This window comes from Spinacia oleracea, chromosome 6 (genome assembly GCF_020520425.1).
Source record: "Spinacia oleracea cultivar Varoflay chromosome 6, BTI_SOV_V1, whole genome shotgun sequence".
Taxonomy (NCBI): Eukaryota; Viridiplantae; Streptophyta; class Magnoliopsida; order Caryophyllales; family Amaranthaceae; genus Spinacia; species Spinacia oleracea.
This window is the reverse complement of record NC_079492.1, coordinates 110,856,329-110,882,473: the sequence shown is the minus strand read 5'-3', so window position 1 is coordinate 110,882,473 and position 26,145 is coordinate 110,856,329. Positions and strand designations below refer to the sequence as shown.

Genomic DNA, 26,145 nt, shown 5'->3' with positions numbered 1-26,145 from the left:
CCTCTGATGAACAGGTTAGGAAGATCCTAAGGAGCATGCCACAGGATGATAGATGGAGAACCAAGGTCACAGCATTGTTCGAAACAAAGGATTTCACCAAATTCAACATTGAACAATTGGCGGGATCCTTGATGACTCACGAATTACATCTAGGAGCAGCTGTTCCTGAGAACCGAGGCCTTGCTCTCAAGGCTGAGGAACAGGAGGACTCAGAACCTGATGAAGATGAGGTTGCTACGTTGGTCAGAAGAATGAAAAGATTTTACAGGAACTCTAAACCTGGAAATCTAAGAGGAAGGAACTCAATGAGAAAACTAAGCGGTTCCAAGTCTGACCAAGGATGTTTCAAGTGCGGTGATTCTGACCATCAAATCAAAGACTGCCCTCAGTGGGAAAATGAAAAAGGGAAAGGCAAGGGAAAGGATCAATATAAGGAAAGATTCAACAAATCCACCTTTGCCAAGCCCAACTTTAAGAAGGCAATGATCGAAGCTTGGGAAGAAGCCACTGACTCGGAAGAAGATGAGGATCAACCAGAAGAAACAGCAAACCTTTGTCTTATGGCAAAGATCGATGAATCAACCCAAGATCCATCAAGTGAAGTAATGTCCTCAACTCTTCTATCTCTGTCTAAAATTAAATTAGTGGAATTATTGATAGAAACTCTAGACAATTTTAAAAAGCTTATCGTAATAAAGGCTCAAAGTGACAAGGCAGTGGAACTTAGCAAAGAACACACAACCTACCTCGATAATGTTAAATCTGATGTACATGGTAGATTCTTTAAGTTGCCTGTCAGGAATACCTCTCTTAAAGACTCTTTCGAAAGAGTTAAAAATGTATATATTATGCTTGATGAAGCTAACAATGTTGAGGAAATTCAGGAACAAGAAGATTTCGAAATTGGTTTAATTCGTTTTACAGATTATGATGAGGAAATCTCTCCTGGAAGACAGCAAAATGGAATAGCAGATCCACAAACACAAGAAGCTGCTACTAACCAAGAAGTTCCTAGAAGAAGAGCCCCTGATCCTGAGGAACCAGATAATCTTGAGGAACCAGAAAATGCTGATCCCGAGGAACCAGAAAATGCTAATCCCGAGGAACCAGAAAATGATGATTCTGAGGAACCTAAAGAAGACCAAGAAACCTATGATGCAGAGGAACAAGGATCTCAGGAAACAGAAGGAACTGAGGAGACCTTAGATGTTCCAGTGGCACAATTTCAACCTAAGCCCTGGAAACATCAAAGTTCTCACCCAATGGATCTGATTATCAGGGATATTAGGAAAGGAACTCAAACAAGGTCTCAACTAAGGAACTTCTGTGCTTTTCATGCGTTCCTCTCCATAATCGAGCCAAGGAACCACACTGAATCTTTGAAAGATACTGATTGGATCACTGCCAAGCAAAATGAGTTAAACGAGTTCCAAAGGAACAAGGTATGGCATCTGGAATCCAAACCAAAGAATCAAAAGGTCATAGGATCGATGTGGGTGTTCAGGAACAAGCTCGATGAACATACAACGATCGTCAGGAACAAGGCAAGGTTAGTAGTCGAAGGCTACAATCAACAGGAAGCCTTTATGGGATTTAAGTTGTATCAGATGGACGTCAAATGTGCTTTCTTAAATGATTTTCTTGAAGAAGACGTCTATGTGGAACAACCCCCAGGTTTCGAGAATCACGAATTTCCGAATCACATCTACAAGCCTGACAAAGCTCTCTATGGGTTAAAGCAGGCTCCTATATCGTGGTACGAGAGATTATGCAAGTTTCTTTTACAAAATGATTTTAAACGAGGAAGAATTGATAAAATTCTATTTTTAAAATCAAAAGGATCTGACTCACTAGTTGTACAAATTTACTTTGATAATTTACTGTTTCGTACAACTAATGAAAGTTTTTGCAAGAATCTTGCAAAGTAAACAAGCAGAGAGAAGCACGGGAAAATGAGATTCGATATCGGGATGATCAAGCTGAGATAAGTAAGCAGGAAAGTTCCTCACAAGGTATTACTTTTATAGATTTATGCATAACTACTATATACCATTATAAATACATGTGCGTAAAGCATAACTGAAGTTTACCATTGTTAAGGAACAACTACAAATTTTAAATTAAAATATGTATTTAATTAGTCAAGCAATATGAGATACGTAATTAAAACAGTTCCACTAAAATAGGAGGATCATGGATATATTCTTTTTGTTACAATTTTCTTCCATCTTTTATTTTTCCACAAATTATTTTTATTATTTTTATTTCTTTTTATATATCCATATTTTTATTTATTTTTTCCATTAAATTTTATTTTTTCCAAAATTAAAAGCTAATGGATCACACCTATGGATCTCTCATACCCAAATCCACCACAAATTCAAAACTCATCAATTTCACCACCACAAACCCTAAAATTCAAAAAATCCCCAAATTAAAAACCCTAACAATGAAAATCACCACCAACACCACCGGCGGCCGGACCCAAAAGGCCACCGGCGGCCCTACTCGGCCAGCCATGACCGACGGCCACCCACGCTGACCCAGCGGCCGGTCTCGCTCGTCGTCCTGCCTGTCCACTCGCCGGAAACCCAGAAATATCCCACGAAGAAACGCGGTTCGTTGGTGGCTGTCGCTGACCCTAAGGCGACGCAACCTCGCCGGCGAACACACACATATTCGCACAGCTGCGGCAGTAACCCACGAACCAGACTCGCCTAACCACCACCGACAGCAACCAACACCCCTAGCCCCGATCCGTAGCCACCCGCCTCTCTGTCTAGTTCGAACCACCCGAAAAAAGAGGGAGCTTCACCGACCCGCGAAATACAGCGGAGGTCGGGTGGTGGGGGTGCTTTTAAAAACCCGAATGAAAGAAAAGAAGCAGCACGTTCTCAGGGGGAACAAGAATGGGTTATGATGTATATATTAAGGGGACGTTGTTATATATAAAAAAAAAAAAAAAAAAAAAAAAAAAAAGTATGAAAGGGTTAACAACGTGGTTCCTAAGGTGAACAGTTCTCTGTTGTTTGTTGATATATATTATGATAATGAGAATGATGATGAGAAAGTGGAAGAATAAAAAGACGCAATAGAAATTGAGAAAGGATATGGATCTATATGCAGTTGAAAAAGGAACAACCTAAACTTGCTACATACCCAAGCCATCTTTCCTGATCCTATCCATTTGTGTTACATTACGCTTTTGATTTTTTTGGAATTTTTTATTTTATTTTTCATATTCTTTTTGGTATGTAACCCTCTGTTGGGAAACATAGGATTTTTATTCTTTTATTTCCGTGGAACTCCTAAAAGATCGTATCTCTAAAAACTTGGCTTGTTAATTATTATGTTTTATATTCGAATTTAGTACGTTGGAACTTAACTTTGAGGCTAACTTAGTTTGCCAACCGTTGATCGGAGGGCGCTATAATCGGTATATATTAGTACTGTATTTTTCTACTTTTTGTTAATGCCAACAGGGGGAAATGAATGCAAACTTAACTTAAATTGATCACTTGAGTCCGTCTCACTACTCTCTTCTCGATGTAAGTTTATAAAATTTTATTTCTCGTTTTTAATTTTATTTTCGTTTATTAAAATTAATTTCAATTTTCCTTAATTTCATTTAGGAAATTTAGATTAATTTTTATAAAAATACTTTATTTAATTTATTGCTTTATATTTATGCTTATTGATTATTATTGCATTTAGTGAAAGTTTGCTTTTGTTGTCATCACCAAAAAGGGGGAATATTGTTGACCCTAAAGTTTTGATGATGACAAAGCAAACTCCTGACAATTGGTTAAGTTATGTTGCATAATAGGTTCCGAGATCCTTAGAGGGATAATGCTAAGTTAAGGAGATCCTGAGTTGGATAAACTAAGCAACGTGGAATATAAGCAAGTAATTGATCCATGTCAAATACTACATTGAAGATATAATCATTAAGCAAGGTTACAAAGGCGAGATCCTTAGGCGAGTTCCTAAGGCGAGATCCTCATATATTATGTGGATCCTCGATGTTCCAGAGAAGGAACAAATTGGGAAGACTTCGAGTGAAGCTTCTAAAGGTGCAACATGAAGACTACAACATATGAGTTTATGTTTAGGATTTATGTAAGTATTTAATATTGTTTATACGTAATTTGGAACGAAAGGAACCTAAGTATTTTGGTACGTTTTAAATTGAAATATATTAACTGTAATTATAAAAGAGTTTTAAGTTGGAAAATCTTTGTTAATAAATAAAATGAATTTAATTAATAAATGTAAACATAGGATTCTGTTTTCATTCTCCTTGTTTCTCAAGCAAAAGATTTTCCATGATCCTTAAAACTCTCCCACGTATTTCTATTTAAACGTGCATTTAGTGTTTTGATTTGGTCTCCCTGTTTCTCTCCAACTATGCCCATGTTACTGAGCAGTAACTGTTAGTGGGTAGTTGAGGAGAACATGGGTACCCAACCTTAGGTAAAACTCTCCTATAAAAGGAGAAGAGTTTTGGCTTTTCAAAACACAACTGATTTCTACAAAATCTATCTTAAAGAGCTTAAACGTTTTAAAAGAGTCAGTTGGCAAAATAGAGTGTTCCTTGAGTTCCTTATTATTATAAGCTTTATTACGTACTAGAATTTTATATCAAATTGTATTTTGGGTTTAAGGATTGAGTGATCCTTGAGTGACTTAGAGTTAAGTCAAAGAGAGAAAGAGCGACTAAGAGTTTAGTCAAAGAGAGAAACAGTGACTTAGAGTTAAGTCAAAGAGAAAAGGAGCGACTTAGAGTTAAGTCAGAGAGAGAAAGAGTAGCACAGTAATCGAAGGGGATTGCTGTGGGGAACTCGTGTTCGAGAGGAACTCGAGTTAAAGAGTGTATTTGTAATAGAGTTATTGCATTAATACAAAAGAGTAGTGAGGTTCTTCTTGATTAGGGTCAAGAAGGTTCCTCCGTTTTATATCTTTCTTCGCTCATTGTTCTCAGTCTCTTTATTGTTTAAATTCCGCAAGAAACTTACTCAAGTTCCCAAGAAACAATTCACCCCCCTCTTGTCAAGTGTTCCTACTGAACTATCAATAATGCTTGGGTGGGTGGGTATAATCTTGAGAGTAAATTGGAGATGTGTGATTCTCATTTGAAAGGATGGAGTGATGAGAAGTTTGGTTTGACCTTTCGGGATTTAAAGAAAAAAAGAAAGCAGCTAAAAAAGTTAAATAAAGGGGCTCTCACGGACACCCAGCTGGAGCAGTGCCGTAGCTTGGTACGAGATATTGCAGGCCTAGTTAAACACGAAGAAGCCTACTAGAGAAAATGCTCTAGGGTATTGTGGCTCAAAGAGGGGGATAGAAACACCAATTTTTATTACTGAACATTGCTCTTATTCCGAAAAAAGTAAAGCGGGAAAAATGTCTGATTTTCGACATATTTATCTTTGTAACGTACAAGTTGGTCTCTAAAACTCTTGCAAACAGATTAGAAGTTTTCTTGGATAACATAATATCGGTAAATCAAAGTGCTTTCACACCCGGGTCGGCGCTTAATTACTGAAAATATCCTTGTGGCTTTTGATTTGTTCCATTATATGAAGAACTTGAAGACGGTTGATGGATGTATGGCCTTGAAGTTAGATATGTCAAAGGCCTCTGATAGAATTGAATGGTGTTTCTTGGAATCGGTTCTAATGAAATTCGACTTTGATAATGAATGGAGCAAGCAGGTTATGGATTGTGTGAGCTCAGTTACGTTCTCGGTTCTTGTTAATGGACGCCCTGCAGAAGAGTTTAAACTAGAAAGAGGTATTCGACAGGGGGACCCATTTAATACGATGAAGTGTTGTCCAATTTAATCAGGAGTGCTGAAGAGAGGAATGCGCTACATGGAATTCGTATCGCTGCCAGTGCCCCTATATTTAACCATCTCTGGTTCGCATACGATTGCATAATATTCTCTAAAGCTTCTAGTTAGGATGCAGACTCAATTAGGAGGGTGCTTGAGCTATATGAATTGTCTTCAGGGCAGAAAGTAAACCTTGAGAAGACTATTGTCTCATTCAGTAGGGGTGTGCCACTTAGGAGAAGAGGGGAGTTAACGGCTGAGTTGGGTGTGCGTGGGGTGGACGTGCATGATCTGTACTTGGGTCTGCCAACTACGGTTGGAAGATCAAAAAAGGTTATCACGAAGGGGGTGAAGGAAAAGTTGTGGAAGGAACTACAAGCTAGGTTGGAAGGGGATAGTGCTTTCTAAGGCGGGTAGGGAGGTTATGATAAAGGTGGTGCCCCAGTCTCTCCCTACCTATGCGATGAGTGTTTTTAAGTTTCCATCGTCTTTTGTGATGAATTACGGTTCCTTGTAGCTCAATTTTGGTGGGAGTAAAAACAGGAAGAGAGAAACATTCATTGGGTGGCATGGAGGAAGCTTTGTAGACCAAGAGAGGAGGGAGGGCTAGGATTTCGCGATTTCAAGCTATTAAATTGGGCCTTGATTAGAAAACAAGCATGGAGGTTGGTGAATAATCGTGGAAGCCTTATAGCACAGGTGATCAGCTCGACCTATGTACCCAAAGGACGGTACATAGGGATAGTCTAATCCAGAATCCAAACGCACGTCGCAATGGCTCAAGCGAGATTCAACTACTGGAAGCACGGTATTACCCAGGGAAGTCTTTCATGGAGGCTGAGTTGGGGTCGGCTAAGTTATACTTGGCAGGGAATATGGGAGGCAAGGTGGGTTGTGCGGCGTGGGTGCAGATGGCGAATTGGTAATGGGGAGAGGGTGCGCGTGTGGTCTGATACGTGGGTGCCTGGTAAACCAACGCGCAAAGTCTTGTCACCACGAGGGGATTCGAGTGTGGATTTAGAGGTGGAAACCCTTATTAATCCTATGACAGGTTGTTGGAATGTTGAACTTATTTCACAACTGTTTGCACCATTTGAACGTGACAGGATACTAAGTATCCCACTGAGTAATAGGTTTCCTGATGATGTACTCTGTTGGGACCTTGAGAGGGATGGTGAGTACTCAGTAAGATTGGCATATAGTGCTCTGGCTCATGATGGTTGGAAGATGGATGAAGTAGCCCCGTGAAACCCCAGGAGTCTATGGAAGAAGGTATGGCAATGTAAGGTCCTCCCTAGAGTTAAATTATTTGCGTGGAGAGCTTGCATTGGTGCCTTACCAACATGATGTGGTATTAGTAGAAGGGTCAGAGATTATGATGCTAAGTTTGGTGTTTTTCAAAGAGGAGAAGAATATGTTATTCATGCCCTACGTGATTGTCAGCTAGCAAGCAAAATATGGAGTGCAAGTAAGTTCGAACACCTAATTTCAGCTAGATGTTGTACTTTGCTTGATTGATGGGAGATGGGTTTTGATAAACTTGATGAAGAGGATATGGCTCATTTCCTCACTCTTTGTTGGGAAATATGGGGTGCTCGTAACAAGCTCGTGATGGTGAATGAAATTTATGAACCTGCTAGTACGTTTGAGTATGCTAGAAAGACGTATAGTGAGACTTGAGAGGAGATGATGAGGGAGAAGAGGGTTGCAGGAATGGGTGTCGTTGAACACCCAACTCGTTGGAATCCACCTCCTGTGAGGTGGATTAAAGTGAATGTGGATGCAGGACAATTGGGGGATGTTGGGTCTGGTATAGGAGCTGTTGTGAGGGACGCTACTGGAACATTGTTGGGCTGTGTTACGGTACAACACAATGAGAAATGGGAGCCTATAATAGCAGAAGCTAAGAGCATCAATACTAGCTATCTTTTAGCCCCCTCTTAGCTTTTATCTCTCCTTAAGAGTTAGCTCTTAGCTAAAATGTGATAACTCTTAGCTCCCTCTTATTTAGAGGTTGATTATGACATCTCTAAATAAGAGGTAGCTCTTAGTGTTAGATAATGCCTTGAATCGGTCAAGCCCCTTACTGCAACGTCCCAACACGGTATTCTGTAAACTCTTTAGGTCTAGAGAGTACTATATAAACTCTTTAGGTCATAACCTAGCCGTATTATGTAATCTGTATTCCTCAAGATCAATAAAACTTTCCCCCCCTCTGCGTGTGGATGTAGCTAACACATTGTTAGTGAACCACGTTAAATCTCTGCGTTCTTTAATTACGTTAATTTAATCTTTCTTTGCATCCGTTATAACACTTAGAAATAAGAGGGGGTGAAGTGGAATATTGTGGGGCTTTTATGCTTGCTTTTTGATATTTTTATATTAAAAATAAAATAAAAAATATGAAAAAGCTACATAAGAGGTAGTATATAAGAGTAAGTATATTTCGTGTATTTTTTGGTAGCTAACTCTTATTAAGAGTGATGTTGAGGTGGATGAGGAGAGAGACTAAGAGGGGGAAAATAAGAGTTACCGTTACAATTGATGCTCTAAGGCTGTTTTGGAAGGTCTAGAGGTGAGTAAAGAGTTGGGTATCAGTCGGTTGATGGTTGAGAGCGACTGCTTGTTGGTGATTCAAGCTCTGTGTGGTGGTACAAAGGGGCGAAGCTACTTCCTGACTTCCTGTTAGTCATTGAAGATATTCTGGAGTTTTGTTCTTATTTTGCTGAAGTTTGTTTTGATTTTGTTAAGTGTAGTGGTAATTCGCTTGCTCATAATCTAGCCCACTTCCAACCTTAGGACTTTGGGCGACGTTTGTGGGAGGAGGATTTTCCAAGTACAAGTAGTATTCTGGATGTAATTTCTTTTGATTTAGTAATATAACTTTCCCTTGTTGGGTTCCTTCAGAAAAAAATAATAAGCGTAAAATTGTGAAGTATCAATACAAGGCATTTACTTTATTGATACTGACATATTCGGTGTGGGTGCTAAAAATGGTTGTATTTGAGTCATTTCTGCTTATCTGGTTCTTTAATAACCATATTATACAAAATCAAAACCCAAAATACACCTCTCAAGAGAGGTAATTATTCCAAAGAGAATTTTTACGTCAATCAACATCAACAAGTTCTCTTGATTAATGATTATATAAGTTTATTCGGGGAATAAAGGCAATTGTAAAACTGTTCGTCGATGTTGTAGCTTCTCTTGAAACCTTTCTTTCTTGGAATCTCAAAGGTGATTTCCTTGGAAGAGTCATTTGCCATCAAGTAACTGTCAGAAACAACGTCCAAAAACACCATGTTGTTAACAATCTCCACTCCCCGATGGGGCGCCTTTCCCTTTTAAATTTAATCGCTAGGAGTCATCTCTAGTTTTCAGTTAATCGCCGCGGGAGTCATCCCGGACATAGCCAATAATTTGCCTCTCAACGATAGAGTGGAAGGGAAGAGAGACCCTACGTAGTATTTTGGTCCAAAAATTGTTTCACTGTGTTTTTGTGTTGGAATTAATAAACTAGGAAATATTAATGGAACCTAAGGAAATTTAAAAAAAAAAATCAATTAACCATGGAAAGTGTCAAAATTAAATGGTTAATGAATTTGATTCGATACAGGTCACCTAGCGTAGTAGTTTGAAACTGTGAAGTATTATCTATATCAGACTTGTCAAATACCACAGGGCGCAGGGGCACCTGTTAACAAGATCTTTCTAATATTACATTATTACTCATGTACACTAGAGTACTCAGCTTGCGCCTTGAGGTTGGGAACTTCCCAGAATTAAAGCCTTCAAAGTCGGCATTAGGCTCTCAAGAAGCTCCTTCTTGGTTGTGATCCTTTGTGATGCAAACTCATCCTCCTGAGTAAACAAGATAGTTGACTGGAAGTAAGTGACATTCCATCATAAGCTAAATCAAGCTGAAACTACTTTTATGGATTTGGTGAACTAATATTAACACATTATCATTGTTACCAGTGTTCAAAAGGGAACACTCCTTCACAGTTCACCATAAGGATCAGCAATAATTTCATTTCTCAGAATACAGTACCTAATATACATTTTGCCTAGTGGAGGAAGAGATACAAATCCCTCGGTAGCAGAAATCATATCACGGAGAATCTAACAGCCAAATAAGTAATCAAAAACTTGAATATGTATGAAATTACTCACATCATTAGAAGAAGCTGACATCAATGCTAAAAGTGTCACTGTTGCAGAATGGTAGTCCATTAGGGTTTTGAATACTGAATCATCTAACTTGTCCTGGAAAAGAAAAAAAAAGGTACAGATGCATTTTGGATAAATACCCAACACAAAGGTGTATAAAAGTTAAGAAAGCAAGTCATTGTGGTTTCTTCACAAGTGTTAAAATAGTTCTTTGAAAGACGCCTTAAAAAAAGTCATAGTAAAATTCACCTCTTGACATAGAAGCAGGCAGAATAGCTAGAGACGTATGATCATTTCAGAACTATAATTGTAATAATGCCATCCCCTTCCATACCGTAACACCGCATTGTATCCACATTTCAGTATACAGTACATTAACAAGCAGCAAAATATCTCAGAAAATTTTGAAGCAAAATAACCAAGGCCATCGAGACATTTCCACAAAGAAAAACTACAATAAAATGAATTACAGATTCTAAAACAGTAATAGCATGCAGAATAATTTAACTGTTTGGGCAATCAAGTGGATTTCCATGATGATGTTGCTGAGACGCTGAGAAAGGTATAGTCCATAATGAAAAGCCAGAAGTAAAAATTGGCACTTTAATCTCAGGATATGAGCAAAAATGCAGCCATGTAAGCATTACCTTTAACCGAGAAACAGCAATAGACATTGCCCTTCCTGGAGCCTGGAGAGCTTTATTGTGAATCTATGACAAAGGGAAAAAAACAAATCTATCAAGAAAGAAAACAAACAGAATCTCCGCGAATAAAGACAGATGTTAACTGCACAACATCAACTGACCTTCAAGTAAAGCAAAGAGACGACTTTCGGTAGAAGTAAAACTGGGTCAGTTTCCATAGATACCTGAGATGTGAGATCCTGGATACACATTGCACAGAGACAAAATTCAGGGAAAACACCAACAAGTACAACTGAACAATTGCCAAACATATCCTCTCATTTACCATAGGGTTCTTTCTACCATAAAGTCGAACATTAGTTTTAATCATTGCAGTTGCCTCAGGGTAGCCTCAGTTTCATGAGCTCTAGATTTTGAACTCATCATCCACATTGTCTCCACCCATAGGCACCATTGATTTTCTATCTACAGGCACTGTATATTACCAGAGTTTTGACCTACACTATTTAGGAAAGCCAAGCAACTGAATAAGTCTTAGTGTGGTTAAGCGTCTTGGCTCATACTCTCAGATACATCGCTGCAACAACACCGGCGAGACCCGAGAAGGCAACCTGATTGGGAGTCAGAGGATCCATAGTACATACAATACATTATAGGAAGTGTTGCGAGTAAAGACTCGTGTCAATAAGCTTTTGACCTATAAATAATACCCACTACGGAAAAGGAAAGCATCCATCCAGGGGTGTCTGATGTGGTTCCATGTAATAGACTAGCCTAAGCTTTGGACCTATAAATAACATCTAGTACAGAGAAAGGAATCCATCCAGGGTCTTGATGTGGCTCCATATAGTAGACTTAGACTAGCCTAGGAGGCGAGGTACTATTACTCTGTTTAGTATGATAATATTAGTAGGTTAATATTAGCTCGAAAAAGAAGGAAGTGAGTTTGTTAAGGTAATAAGAATGGAAAGGAAACCAGAAAACATGAATATAGAGAGGTGATCAGTGAGAGGAAAGTTAAGCAGAAATTGGTTGAGTTTATTTAACTTTGTTTTAGCTTGTAGAATTTGGAGTGTCCAGCCACTCGAACGCCTTGGATTGTATTGCATATAGTATATGATCTAATTGCATCACTAATATAATCGGTTATCTAATTTTCCCCCAAATTCAGTTCTTTTCTTCCTCATTTCTTGAGATCTGATTTTCCACCTATAACACTCCACCAAGGTGGTAAACGCTGCAAGTCTGCAACAAGACTACTCTGTGATGGATGCAAAAGTGCAAAACAATGCTGATATCTTCAGAATGACATATTTTGTAACTTCTACGTACACACGTCGCACGAGTAGTGAGCTTCCAGTTGTGGGGTTTGACACAGAGTTCCCACATATACCTCAGGAGCCTACAACCAAGCTGGCATCCACAATTATGGAGTTAGTCTTGGAAATCATCAGGCCTAGCTTATTACTGAGTTTCACATGAATGGTTTGCAAGTTGGGATGAAGTGACCTGTTGGCTGCTGCACATAGACTTCACCAACCAAGACAAAAGGTTTCGTCTTAGCGTGAGCTACAGAGATGCTATGCAACACAAGATGAAGGTGACAAGTTTACATAGGTGACAAGTGACAAAATTAGCCTTTGCTTTCTTTGAATCAGGCTCTATTTTATGATATATACAGCTAACGTTATGCAGGTAATTCAAGTGCAATACAGACTATGACTAGCCTATAGGAACCGTATATGTGTCAAACAGTAGACAACAAAACTAAGGTTACATATCTCAAACATCAAAAATATAAAGGATAGCATGAAAGGGTATAATACTAATAATAGTACAAAACTAAGTTCTTATGTTGTAAGCGCTTTACTAACTTGAGCTTTCTAAACATATAAGCATGTTCCGTAATTGCAATTTTCTGTCCTGTGTAAATCATTTCGTAAGAACACTTTTGAAAACCTAAAAAAAAAATACTATTGAATGTCGAACTAAATAAACAGGACCATCAGGATTTAACAATCGGCCATTGTCTGTCTAATCAAGTCCCCCAGCCATGAACCAAGTCCTTGATACTCCCAAACAGTAATATGCAGATCAGAACATTATGCTAGAAACACTAACAAAAGTCATTTTCATCAGAAACTAGTAGTGTGAGAGGATAGCTGGATAGGCGCCCTAGGTAAAAACAGAAGACAAAAACAGGGGAAGACAAGGGACACATACCTTGCGATATGAATGCAATAGCGACTTTTCCAACTTTTTATCAAGCTTCTTCAAAAATAATCCACTAGGAAAGAAGATACATATGAAATGTTAGTTGTCAAAACTGATGTCAAAGAATCAACATATTAGTCTGCAAATTTCATCCCAGCATTCAGCCACAACACAAATAATCTCCAATGGCCAGAAACTTCAGATAGGGGAAGGAGAGCTCAAATTTACCTTTCTTCCACCAATGTTGACAATGCAGTCATGAACATGTCCACTTGCTGTCACATGCAGAGGTTTCAAGTATTACTCATCGGCAAAAGAACTAAATAAAATATATAAATGAACTAATATTCTGCTTAACAAAATCGTATTCCACAAGAGGACATCAATGTTCATTGACTAGCAGTCTAGCACACAAAGCAAAGGTAAACCTGAAAAAAGGAGCCTGAAGAAGGATGGATTTAGGGTCAGTGTCGAGACCCATATCAGAACCTGGTTAAAGATCCTAAAAGTAAGTGGAACAAATTCTCCTTGGTTCCAAGTAAGGCAGTAAGCTTCCCAATGTCCATCTCTGTATTACTTATCTAGACGACATAACACATAAAAAAGCTTATTTTGAAGGCTGTCACACACATCTGTAACTCCTCTAGGGGCCTGAAAAAGTAAGGGAAATCTCCTTGGATCTCCCAATGGCATGGGTGCTTGGAGACCAATAATTTAACATGAGATACAAGACTTCTTCAACCTAGTAAAATCCATCAATCATACATAGAAGACTCGAACAAGAAACCACTGGAAGGTGTAGAAAGAACTGCAGAGAAGTCACCTTAGTCCTTAGCTTCCAAGTAGCAACAGAGGCTCACCACTAATCGATTCTAACCATATTAACAAATGACACCAGACCCAAAACGGCCGTTGTGGTCCCAGTCACAACGGCTATAATTCATGTGTTTTATATACCTATCCATGTCATGATTAACCTTGAGGAAAGGTGGATGCAAACCTTCATGGGTCCCAACAATTTTACTGCGAACTCCGAAGTTCTCTCCCAGTGCCTTAATATTTCCCTCCCTAACCACTTTTGTTCCAGAGTCCATTAGTGGCCCAAGGAAGCTTCCTGACCTAGAAGGTATCACAAACAAGGACTTTAACTTCCCAAATGGTCTGCAATGGGACTATTTTGGGTTCAGTACTTTAGTGACATACACAGTCTAGACAACAAATCTGGTCCGTGGATAACCTTATAGCCTTCCTAGTCCTTTCCAATGATTTCCGAAATCTAGCACTGACGGACTAACCAAGTCTAGAAGGCATGATTAGGGCTTCGTTTGTCTCACCGTGATGTCCCTTATGGTAACTGAACTTATTAGGTTTCTTTCTAAATTAATTTTCCTGAAACACAAATTATATAGTGAAAAGAACACGGACCTTAATCCTGAAGTCCTGAGTCTTTGGTCCCAATTACCATTGGTTAAACCCAAACAAGCTTGTATACAAATCTATCTATACTAAATTTAAAACATGATGTTTTGCTTGCCACGTGTCCACTTCATGATTTTCTATTTTTCCTTTTTTCTAATTGAGTTACCCTTGAAATCCCAATTTACTTTTTTTAAAATAATAAAAATACTGCACGTCTCTTCATATAGTTTTCATTAATGTTATTTACATTCACTACATCCATATGATTTTCATTAATGTTATTTACATTCATTACATCATATTACATCAATTGTAGAATAAAGTGATTAGTTAATTGTCCCTTCAACTTCTACTTCATATATCAAAGTACGCATTATGTGATTTGATTAAAACATATGTGCATACACGGGCTAAAAAACTAGTTATTTTCATTTGCAAATATAGTACATTCGGTGCAATAACATGGGCACATTCTAGTTAACACTTTAAATACGAAAAGTTCAAAACAGGCTCAAATACACTCACTGAAGATACTACTCAGCTATAAGTCACCTAGGGGCTAGGACTCTAAAAGTATTAGCCTTGCATTGTGATCATTGTTAGTTCACTTAGGATCCTACATGTGATATGCTGCTCTTTTACAGTTTAAAATAGATATGGTTTCAGATATTGGTTTATAACCATCTAGGGTACAGTGATAAAGCAGTCCAAGACAGGCCATCGAAACTGTATGATGTATACTAAACATTAAGATAAAAGAATGCAACCAACAGAAACTTGGCTAAATTGGTTGTAAAATGGAAAGGTATAAGGTTGTAAGGAACCCTTTCTCTTCTCACTTCAACAAAAAAATTAAGCAAAAACCAGCAAATGCAAACCAGACAGGCTGCAATAACAACAGAACGAATGATATAACCCATGGTTCAGGACACACAAATTTTTTATGAAAAGAGCAATAAAACACAAATGCACAATGCATAATGTGGAAAGTAGTCAAAAGCAATGAGGAAGAAAAGAACTCCACGAAGTTTGGGAAGAAAGAGAAGGAAGAAACTATTTAACATATGGTAGGCAAGTCAACCTTTCCTTCCAAAGATTCCACCAAAGAGACAGCCTTGACTGAAAGTGAACCTCGCAAGCTCTTTGCCTAAATAGAACAATAAGCTTGATCAAATACTAAATCTAAAAAATCCTTTATTTTAAGTCTATATGTGCCGAAAGTTAGTCAACAGTAAACTGAAACCATTGAAGTCATTTAACCACATACAAGGGAGTTCCTTTCGCCAGAACCAAGAGAAACAGGCTCCGAAATTTGAGGTTTTTCAACTGGAATTCCATTCTTCAATTTGTTGTAGACATCCTAAATTCCAGAAACCCATTACTCCTCATGAAAAAATTAAAACATAACGACGGTATAAAGAACAACAATGACATCTTTGCAACCAAACAAATACCAAGTTAAATAAAAGCATGTCAGCGATTGAAGCTCCAGTAGTTCTTAATAAATGTCTGTGAAGTATAACCTGCAACAAAATAACAGGAGAAAAATTCCATGAGACCATGACTAACACCAACGGATCAATGACAAAAATGTATTTTACCAAGTGACATGTGCATAAGAAAAGAAGAAACTCACATATGTTGTTTGGTCATCTTCAAATAAGTCCAATGCTTTTTCATAAAGCTGCATGTTCAAAAAAGACTGGACAAAGAAACAAAAGTTAAAAGAGGAAGAAAGAAGGAAGAAAGAAGGAATACAAGACATAACAGAAGCCTTGTTAGCTCCAACTCTCCAAGGCCTCCCAACAGATTGGTTTACCGGAAACTAAAATGGAAAGTGAAGTAATGCTTCCATGTCAAGAGACTGGCATATGAGCTGTGGTATAGTCCCATTTTATAAGGCACAGCGATTTTTGAACCAATAGCTTATTTATAAACTTACTAGTACTCTATGCACGTGATGCGTGCCGATATTTTCAAAAATCTGATTGGATATATATCAAAAGATTTTTCCAGCAAGACCACAAGACGTATATGACTAGTTGACTACACACCTCGTCAAAACTCTTTTGCGTGTTATCAAAAAGACGTTTCATTCTATCTGAATTTTCAGCTAACATTGATTGTCTTCTTTCATTCCATGAAGTGACCAGCGCAGGTCTCAAATGGTTTGCCAAGGGTTTAAGAATCTTCTCACGATCATCCACATCTGATGCACAATAAGACTATGTATCAAATCAAGATCACATAGGATAACTGTAAAGACGGAAAATAATTTTATTACCAACCTTGCTCTTCCAACTCAGGAACCAAAGCTAGTATCTTACTGATTATCCACTCCTCTGAAGGAACACTGACACTGTCTTCTTTTGATCTTTTGGACTCTGAAACATGTGATGTTGAAGTGTCCTTGCCTTTCTTCTGGTTTTTCTTAGATTTTGAAGGATTAGGCTCTTGCTTATCCAAATCACTTTCAGTACTCCTACTATTCCCTGAAAATTTTCCTTTCTTCTTCTTTGAACTTTTCTCAATGGCTGGCCTATTTCCGCTCTCAGTACTGGTATTATTTGACTCAGACAACCTGCCTGTGCCATATCCACCTTTGCTTTCCTTGGTCAGATTCTTCTCATCACCCAATCCAGCATCACAAGATAGAGGAATTGAAGTTTGCATCTCTTTATCGAGTCGAGTAAAGACATCCTTTACAATGAAATTTGCAAGCAGTCACTTAGTAAATTTTAAGTATAATCGTGTAACAGAGATAACAAATGATAGAAACATAGCAGATTAACTTTTGACAAGCTCATTAATTCATTACATATCAAGGTTTTGTTAGACTAAAAGGTATAGAAAGATGTGCAACATTCAAGGATCCGCATCCCATACCTTGATAAAGCCATCACTAAGAACATAGGACTCTCCCACAACGAGTGCTCTATTGAACTGAGAACCAAGAATGACATTTGATGACATAAGTAAACATATAAAAAGTGGTGAGAGGAATATTATGCGGACTCAGAGACGTCACCTTAAGTGCTGACTGTACAGATGGGCACAAGGACAAAATCTTATATGCATCTCGTGAGTCACACAAAGAGGGCAGCACTGTAAGAGAATCAATCCTGTAATCCTTCAAAGATCAGATCTTTGGAAAAAGAAAAAGGAGGGGTCCCAATACCATATAAGTGAACAAAGAAAGTAATAAAACCTCTACCAACACACTTAGTGATTCATTTTCTCTACTACACAGGTTAACAAACATGCCATAGATTTAAACAAGTTACAAGGGAACCATGACAATCTAGCAGAGAACTGAGGCCTTAGAAGTTAGCTAGCAACCTAGTTGTCAAGTACTCCCTCCGTGCCTTTTTGTTTTCCCCATATTGGCATATTCCTTTCTCGGATAGTCGGATGTCCTTAAATATTTGTTACATTCACTTAGATGGTCATCTTTTTTCCTCTACATATTTTATTGTTTTTCCTCTCTACTTTTTACTTTCGTTAAATAAAATGTCAAACTCCAATAGTGCAAACAAACAGGGATGGAGGGAGTAATAGAGTACGACACTAACCAAACATTAACTGACATTCTAAAGAAAACAGAACAACCTGCCTACATAAGCTACTGAAGATTAAGACAAGAAAGAAAGTTCATCAAATAAATGGTAACCAAAACAACTAACTACCCCCTTGAGATGCTTATATCAGATAAGCCATTCAAACCAAATGGCCAATATGCAGTATACACTGTGGCAAGAGCATCATAAAGAACTATAGAAGTGCAGTAGGGTGAATCAGTGAACTATTTTCATCCTACTCCAAGTTTCCAGAAGTGATCCTCCTCTGGGCTGCATTTTGTAATGGCTTTCAAAAAGATGTAATTTCAATTGAATAACTTAAATACAACCACAAGCTGTGGATCCATCTCCCTCCATTCTTTTTTGGTTGACACATATTCTTCTTTAGGAAATTTCTTCTTAGTTGACACATTTCTGTTTTTGGTAAGTTTTAAATGTTAAAAAGTCAATCTTACCCCTGTTCTCCCTCCTCCCTACCCTTTCACTCTCCTCCCTCCCCCATAAGGGCATAGCAGACACCTCTCAGTCTCTCACTCCTCTATCATAATCTTCCCCACTCCATCTTCCACCGTGACCACGACCACATACGCTGCCACAAACCCCTCACTCTCTTTTTTCTGCTGCAATTTCAATGAAAATTTTCGTCGATCGAAATCTAGATTCTTCAAATTAATTCAACAATTGCTTCTTGAATTACCGCAATTAATTCTTTAACGATACACCCAATTTTCACTCTTTTTTGAGCTTTCTTTCTCATGACTGGTAAAAGTGTCCTCAAATGATCTTCAACGTCGTCTAACCACTGTCAAGCACTCCTCACCGAAACCCTAACTTCATCACAAAGTCCTCCCAAAAAAACCGTCATCAAATATCACAGAAGTCGTCGGGATAACGGCAGCGAATTGCTTCGCTGAAATGGTCAAAACCAGAGCGGTGGAGAGAAAGAACGGAAGAGGAGGAGGAAATAGATTAAGGTTTGTTTGTCAGTTGGTTGGGTGGACTAGTGGTGGTGAAGAGAGTGCGGAAAAAAAAGAGAATTCCATGGTTGAGGGTTTAGGGAAAGAACCCTAAAGATAGGATTCATGGCTTCAATGGCTGGTTCAATCAACTTATTGGCAGTAGGCCATAGGCGTGATTTGTTTTCAATTTTCATAAACATAATCCGGTGCATTTTGATTCTTGACTGATATTAGGAATATACCGTACACATTTTGTGAAGATCAGAGAAGAATAGGTAGTGGTAGGAGTGGGTAAGTAAGAGGCATTATTGTCTTTTACATGTCTCTTTCACACATCCTTAATTGTTGTGCCAAAATGAAGTGTGTCAACCAAAAAAGTGCGGAGGAAGAAACAAACATAGAAATTTGTGCCTCGGATGTATACAGTAGATCACATTAAGTAAAACCATGATGTTCCTCCGATGTGAAGGTAAAAACAACCCTGTATAGGGAGATTTCAATTTATATTGCCTAATTGATTCCCGAGTCCCAACAAAGCTGCACGGGAACAGGATAACATCTTACAAATATCAGGTGCTTTGAGCAGAGATGACCAGGACTGGTCCAAGCAAAATCATGAGGCTTGTATTGTCTGAGCAGACTTGTTAGCATTAGAGTATTGTCATATTTCAAGTTAAGTAGGAAAGGCTGTACAAATGCTCCTTCCCACTCCACCAACACCCCCCCCCCCCCCTTTCACTCACCACCTCATTTTACGAGACAACAAAGAAGGGGGGTAAAACATAGTATACTTAAGTTGATTAACTATCAGGAAAATAAATAAAAAGATAAGGGTTAGTTGAGTGCCTGAGTAGTTTGCCATTGGTTTGGGCTAAAGAACTGTAGCTTAGATTCTAGAGCCTAACAGTAACCAACTCTTTAATCATTAGGGTCAGAAAGAGCTGACCAAGTAGGCCGGCCAGTTCATAATTTTCTTTTATCTCCAAGCACTCACAACTCCACAAGGCCATAATAAGTGGAGCAATTACTACTAATACATTCCTGACTGTCCAAGAAGTAGGAAGGGAAAAAAGAACTATCGTTCAGTTTCAGAGATAAAGGGTAATCTCCAAGAAAGAAATAGACAAGGAGCTTGATCAGCCACATCAAACAGTAGTCAAGCAAATACAGAAAGGTCAGGTTTTTATGTTCAAACAACATATGGTGCCCATAACTCAACAGCGTGGTAATGTAGGAGGCTTCGTAAGTTCCACTAATATAATGCTACTACAATAGATTATCTATTTACCATAATAACAAACTCCATATGGATACAGGAAAATATTTGATAAAATTATGAAAGTCAGATCCTTGCCTGCTAACACTAATCAACTGAAAGTTCCTATACAGCTCAACAGACTGTTAAGGTTATAGGTAATCGTCATTGAAGAAGAAAATTCATCAGCAAGATGAAATAAGTAAGATTTTTTATATGTATTTCCTAAATCAAAACATTAATGAACAAAAAAGTTCATAACAATATGAACAATCACACAATTATAAGGACCAATTAGGTACAACATTACCCAAAGTAGTTAAGCAATTCAGAATGGCCACACTAAAACCCAATAACAACTAAAGAAGTTTGAAGCAACAGTAAGTGATCCGTACTGAATGATAAACACTCACCAGCTATTACGTTCAATAGCATCCTCTAAAGCTGCATCTAACATCTCAATCATCGAGGGGTGGATAAACATGGTTACCAAAGGAATACCTTCAGGATACCTGGACTATATTGAGAGCATTGTGTTTTTTTTTTAAATGTTAAGGTAGAAAAGGGACATATATAGTTAGGATTGTTAACACATCATTAAAACGGGAGTCGTTTACCTGTAAGTACTGCATGGGCTGGGGAATTCCTAATTTGTGAAGAGAGTCATAGCTTATGAAGGAATTCTGCCAAAGAAAAAAAGGAAAACATGAGAATCAGCCGCAGGAAATAAATTATTATTGCTTCATTATGTCTTTAGAAGAAGTGCTCTAAATATCCACTTAGTGAAAGCCAAACAAGCATCTGGACAGAAAATAACTCACTGGGATGAATAAACCTAGCAAATTAATACATGGATTGGGAGTACACTGGTACATTTGATTGTTTGTTTAACAAAAACTATAGAATGAATTACATTTCTGCACCATAAGGCACTGTAACTCTGAATCCAAATAGTAAGCTACATGGGTCTATCTGATAGGCTCCTGATCAGCATCGTATGGAAAAATCATAAAAAGTTCACAACTATAAGTAGCATACATAATCTTATAGTATTATGCATTTTCAAAGCAAATTTGATTTTATTAAAATTAGAGAATAGTTGTCAGTTAAGTTCTATACACACGACCATTAGGAAAAGTGAGGAGGAGATGGATGATGGCATGTAGCACAATAACATCTCAGATGAGCTTCATACCTGTGAAAGGAATGAATCCACAAATTCCTTCTGAGCAGAAGCAAAAACCTGGAACCAGGATAAAAATAACATCACAACTTTAATCATGATAATGACATTACATAAAAACGCCACAAAAGACCGAAAATCTATCCACGTATAACTTTTCTTTTACTCCAGATGAGAGGCAAAGGAAAAACTGAACTTTAACGAAAATGTAAGAGGAAAAACGGATCCCTACAGCAGGTGTCCAGTGCACTCCAGCACGGAGAGAACCAAGCATTTCCACCTCCTTCAGCAACCCGTTGAACAATGTCTGGAAAAATGAATTGTCCACAGCCACGCCAGTTGAACCATTCATTCCCTGTAGTAGCTGCTGCAAAGAGCTCCACAAGGCAGACAAATTCATAGGAACTGTTATACCCCTTGCAGCCCCACGAACCATTGCATTTACACGTGCAACATAAGCAGGAGTATACAGTTGTCCACCTTCAAGTCTACCTTTGACCTACACGCCATGACGCCAAACATGGATGCAAATTAACAGAAACCACATCTAAATTCATGTTCAATCAAATATCGGGGGTGTTACTGTCATCTTTAAAGAAAGCATCATACCAAAGTCCCAAGCCGTGACTCCAACATTGAAGATATGAGCTCGGAACCCACTTGTAACTGTGCAGCAAGCTCAGCCACGGCAATCTGACTGCATTCCTGAAGTCTTTCATTGATTTCTTCAGCCATAGCATCCCAGTAAGAATTTGATATAATTTCCCCTTGAATTAACATAAGCTCGGGGTCATCGGAAACTGCAACTTGAGTTTGTCTCTCAACATGATATAAATCAACACCGATACTGTCCGTAAGATCAATCAAAGAAGCACGCCCTAGCCTCCTAACTTCAGCTAATATTTCTAGGCGAAGTTGTTCCTATTGCATAAGAGTTATACGATGGACTCAGGAAACCAATTCCACCAACAAAACATAAACAATACAAGTGATTAAAAATACAATCAGTATTTCACCCAATTGTTGCAAAATCATAAAAAATATCTAGTAATGTACCCATTTCCCCAGGGTTTCCGAAGGTTCATAATTTTACCCAACAGTTGCAAAGTAAAACATGCAAAAACAATCAACAAAACTAACTGAAGAAATCAATAGAAAGTATGCAGCAGTTCAATTTCAGAATTATCATTCGAACAATAACGCATCAAATTGAATAAATAAATCAATTAATGATCGAATTCAACGTCAATTACAAAACCCTAAACCACAAATTCGATCACACACAATATTCGAGTCCAGATTGAAAGAAAGTAGGTAATATAATCGATAAAATGCTGTAATTAAAAAGAGATGGAATGGAAGGAGTACAGGAGTGATGTATTCTTTGCCGGAAACAGTGTGGAGGAGATCAAAATCGATGATTTGAAGATCGTGAAGTTTCTGGACTAATTCGACGATATTTCTATCGGATAATCGAATACTTGATTTAACTTGTTGAGCGAACTCAAATTGTTTCTGCAATGCCAGTAATTCTTCATCCATGGCTCGCAGGGGAGAGATTATCGACTCTGCTCCTCAATTACAGTAGCAATTATGGAGTCCCAGTTTTCTTCTCCAGCTTCCGAAAGGCAAAAGTTCCAACGAGTTCTTCCGGCCTAATCTAGTTGATTAGGAGTAAAATTTCCATTTAAATGGTATTTTTCGATTACGAAAATGGCATTAAAAGTGTGAAAATTCTAAGATAGCCAAGTTGAAAGAGCGATTTCTTTCAATATTGCACAAAAATACAATAATTTTTATAATAGGTTACTTTTTATGTTAATTTCTACCATATCGTCCACGTCATCATAGTAAATCGGTCTTTTTTTTTTTAATAATCAAAGCAAAACCGCTACCTCAGATAGCGGTTTAAGTTGTTTGGTACTTTAATGAACCGCCATCTCAGATGAGATGGCGGTCTACCCTTTGCCCTCAACACATGACCTCAGTGAGCAAATTCAAAATATCAAAATAAAAAATAAAAAACCGCCCGTCCGTTTCTCTGGTTCTCTCTCTTCTCTGTCGTTCCTGATCTCTTGCTGCCCGCAAACCACCGGTCAGCTGCCCGTTCTGCCGGCCGTCGTGCTTCTTCCTCACCCTTACTCCGGCCGTCAAGCTTCTTCCTCACCCACAACATATCAGTCGAGCCTATTTCGCACCCTTCCCCGTCGCTCCTCCGTTTCGTGGATTGTTCCCCAGCGTTCTGCCGGCCGTCGGGCTTATTACTCACCACCACCGGCCGTCGAGCTTCGTCCTCACCCACTACAGCCGTCGAGCTTCATCCTCACCCACCACCGGCCGTCGGTGCTTCTACCTCAGGTAAGCCCTAATTTGATTTTTTTTTGAATTAGTGTATTTGAAGTTAATTATCTATACTAATATATTAAAAGGCGTTTTGAACAATGTATACGTGCCACGTAAATCTCTCCTTATTACGCCACGTCACCACTATTAGCATCATGACACGTCATTACAACCAAAAAACATCTAACAAGGATCGAACACCAAACCTCTTTGTTAAAAGTTACACTTCTTACCATCTTAATCAACTACAACTTATGTAATATCTTTCCATATAAGCCTATATATTCTTTTTACAATAAACAATTCATTGAATAAAAGTGAATGCAAAAAAAGGAATGATTACTTAATTCATAAAGGTACAATTATTACTTTGAAGAAAAAGATCCGGCTTTGTTTAGATTTTTGGATGTGGAGTTTAATCAGGGAGGTTGTTGATCGGCCACTAATCTTATGTCACCACCGTAATTTGATGATGACACCATCTCTACGTGCACATATTTTTAAAAAAATTCCGAATAAAAGTCAAAACCCGGGGCAACGCCCGGGATACATACTAGTTAATTCATTAAAAATCGTTCTTATGTTTAGGTTTGTTGGATGATGTTATTATGAAGATTATGCTTAGGTTTGTTTGATGGATTTATGATCATGATTAACATGAATTGCAATTTTTTTTATTGTTAATGTATTTCTAACCACTAATTGAGATAGCGATGTTATTACACTAGAGGAAAAATCCTTGTAGGTTGCTCATCAAAGGTTGCCCTTGTCAAACAAGTGCAACCTTTAAGGGGGAAAAAATTAAAAAAAAATTAATTAAAATCTGAAAATATCCCTCCCATACAAGCGCAGCCTTAACCTAAGAACTAAAAAAAAAAAAAAAACAGCTCCTGCAAAACGTCCTCCTTCTCAAGTGACCGGCGAAGCCACCGGCGAAACCACACTCACGAACTCGCACCTTCTCTCCTCCTTCGCAGGCGACAACAGAGGTCTTCCCCACTCAATTCGAATTAAAAAATTGATGAAGGCCGTCGAATTTTCACTACCAAAGCTGTTGAAAATCCTACTTGCGATGAAATTGGTGATTTCTGCAAATTTCTCAATCTTCCTTACCATTAGGAGGTTCGATTTTATTTGTAATTTTGATCGTCGTCTTCAATTTTGCTTTTTAATTTCGTCTGAATTTTATTTGATTCATTTTGTTAATTTCGTCTGAATTTTTTTCTGTTTTCTACGAATTTTTTGTTGATTATGTGCGCCAAGTTATGTAGATTTCTCATGATTATTTTTGGTTATGTAATGAACAATAATTTGAGGATTGATGCAACTGAACTAGGGATATTTTAAATAACAGATGAAAATATCGATAGAATCAACTGGTCACAATTCAATTTGGAAATGATTGATTACCTGTTTGGCGGTGTTACATTGAGCAAATTGTCTAAATGTTTGTCTTGTTCACTGTATAGGCATGTAGCTTTGAAAGGATGCACACATGAGTATTAAAGCCACTAACTGAATTAATGGTTGGTTTAAGTTAGTATTGAATATTAACTTAAACTTTCTTATTCTCTTGCCTGATTTTTGTGTTTTCAATTAATGGTTGGTTTAAGTTAGTATTGAATACTAAGCATTGCCAGGGTCGTGTATAGATACTATCATTAAAGGCTCATGTATAGAGACTATCATTAAAGGGCTAAGATAAGATGACCTCTATATCAGAGAAGTAGGTTTTTTACAGGAAGGTAAATGCAGCATATTTGAGCTCTTTGGAAGTGTCCTGTGGTCTTAAGTGCTTTCATCATCATCTTAAACATTGGGGCTGTTTTCCCAAAGATTAGACTTTGTAGACAATGGTCATTGTGAGGGGGTCGAAAAAGCGCGAGGCAAATGCGTGACCTTGTCCCTCGTGGGTGTGACGATTCTTTTTGTTCAATCAAGTGTAATTGGATTTCCTGTGAGTATACACCCAATTGACTAGTAATATAGGAGTCGCCATTCATTTTTTAACGACAATGAGAAAAACTGACAAAACCCGGTTATCGTGACATAAAGGGAGTGCAATTATGTTTGACCACGACGGCCGTAGGTTCCCTTGTGATCCCTGGTGCGGGGATCTCTCAATATACACCCGCAAGGTAGAGATTGAGGGTTCGGGGGACTGTAACTACCGAGAGGAGTACTTCGCTCGTCGATAACTCCAGAGGCAGGATATCCTTACTAGCTCAGCATAAATAATTGAAGAGACATGCATTAACTATTAAACTAATCTGAGTTGATTTTAGCAATATGCAACATATAATGCTAATTCGATCATGATTATCTGATTTAAATAGCATTAAGGGACCTAGCATGATAATCTGATTTCCCAAAAATATTATATTTGTTAGGCGTGATAGAACAATCAGATTAGGTTAGTTTAACAGTTCATAAAAAGGGCGAGGAAAGCAGTTAAATCATCGAAAAGGGACACATTACGACGCACCCTTGAGAGGTGCGTCACGGTTCTCAGAAAACTAACCACTTTGACTTTGCTATTTCTCCTTT

At 38.1% G+C, this 26,145-nt stretch overlaps 1 protein-coding gene across 1 annotated transcript; it reads right to left on the bottom strand.

Annotated features, from left to right (window-relative positions):
• Positions 1-9,405: 9,405 nt before the first annotated feature.
• LOC110784743 (E3 UFM1-protein ligase 1 homolog) lies at positions 9,406-22,933 on the bottom strand. Its single transcript, XM_021989193.2, has 20 exons — positions 22,624-22,933; positions 21,865-22,176; positions 21,488-21,754; positions 21,268-21,315; positions 20,690-20,755; positions 20,486-20,589; positions 17,309-17,402; positions 17,167-17,223; positions 16,569-16,980; positions 16,335-16,489; positions 15,917-15,982; positions 15,735-15,803; positions 15,548-15,640; positions 15,362-15,427; positions 13,090-13,136; positions 12,871-12,934; positions 10,809-10,886; positions 10,651-10,713; positions 10,007-10,099; positions 9,406-9,694 (listed from the first exon to the last, which is right to left on the bottom strand). Exons 1-20 carry the CDS (start codon positions 22,795-22,797, stop codon positions 9,581-9,583), a joined length of 2,442 nt encoding a protein of 813 aa, XP_021844885.1. The 5' UTR covers positions 22,798-22,933; the 3' UTR covers positions 9,406-9,580.
• Between the last annotated feature and the right edge of the window lie 3,212 nt (positions 22,934-26,145).

Bases quoted from the DNA above. Each gene is read 5' to 3' on its own strand.
- LOC110784743 (XM_021989193.2), bottom strand. From the start codon at position 22,797: ATGGATGAAGAATTACTGGCATTGCAGAAACAATTTGAGTTCGCTCAA. The intron at 16,981-17,166 runs GTATGGGATGCG...TTCATTGTAAAG, and splicing joins TTAGTGATGGCTTTATCAAG to GATGTCTTTACTCGACTCGA. The intron at 15,983-16,334 runs GTGTGTAGTCAA...TTCTTTGTCCAG, and splicing joins CGCAAAAGAGTTTTGACGAG to TCTTTTTTGAACATGCAGCT.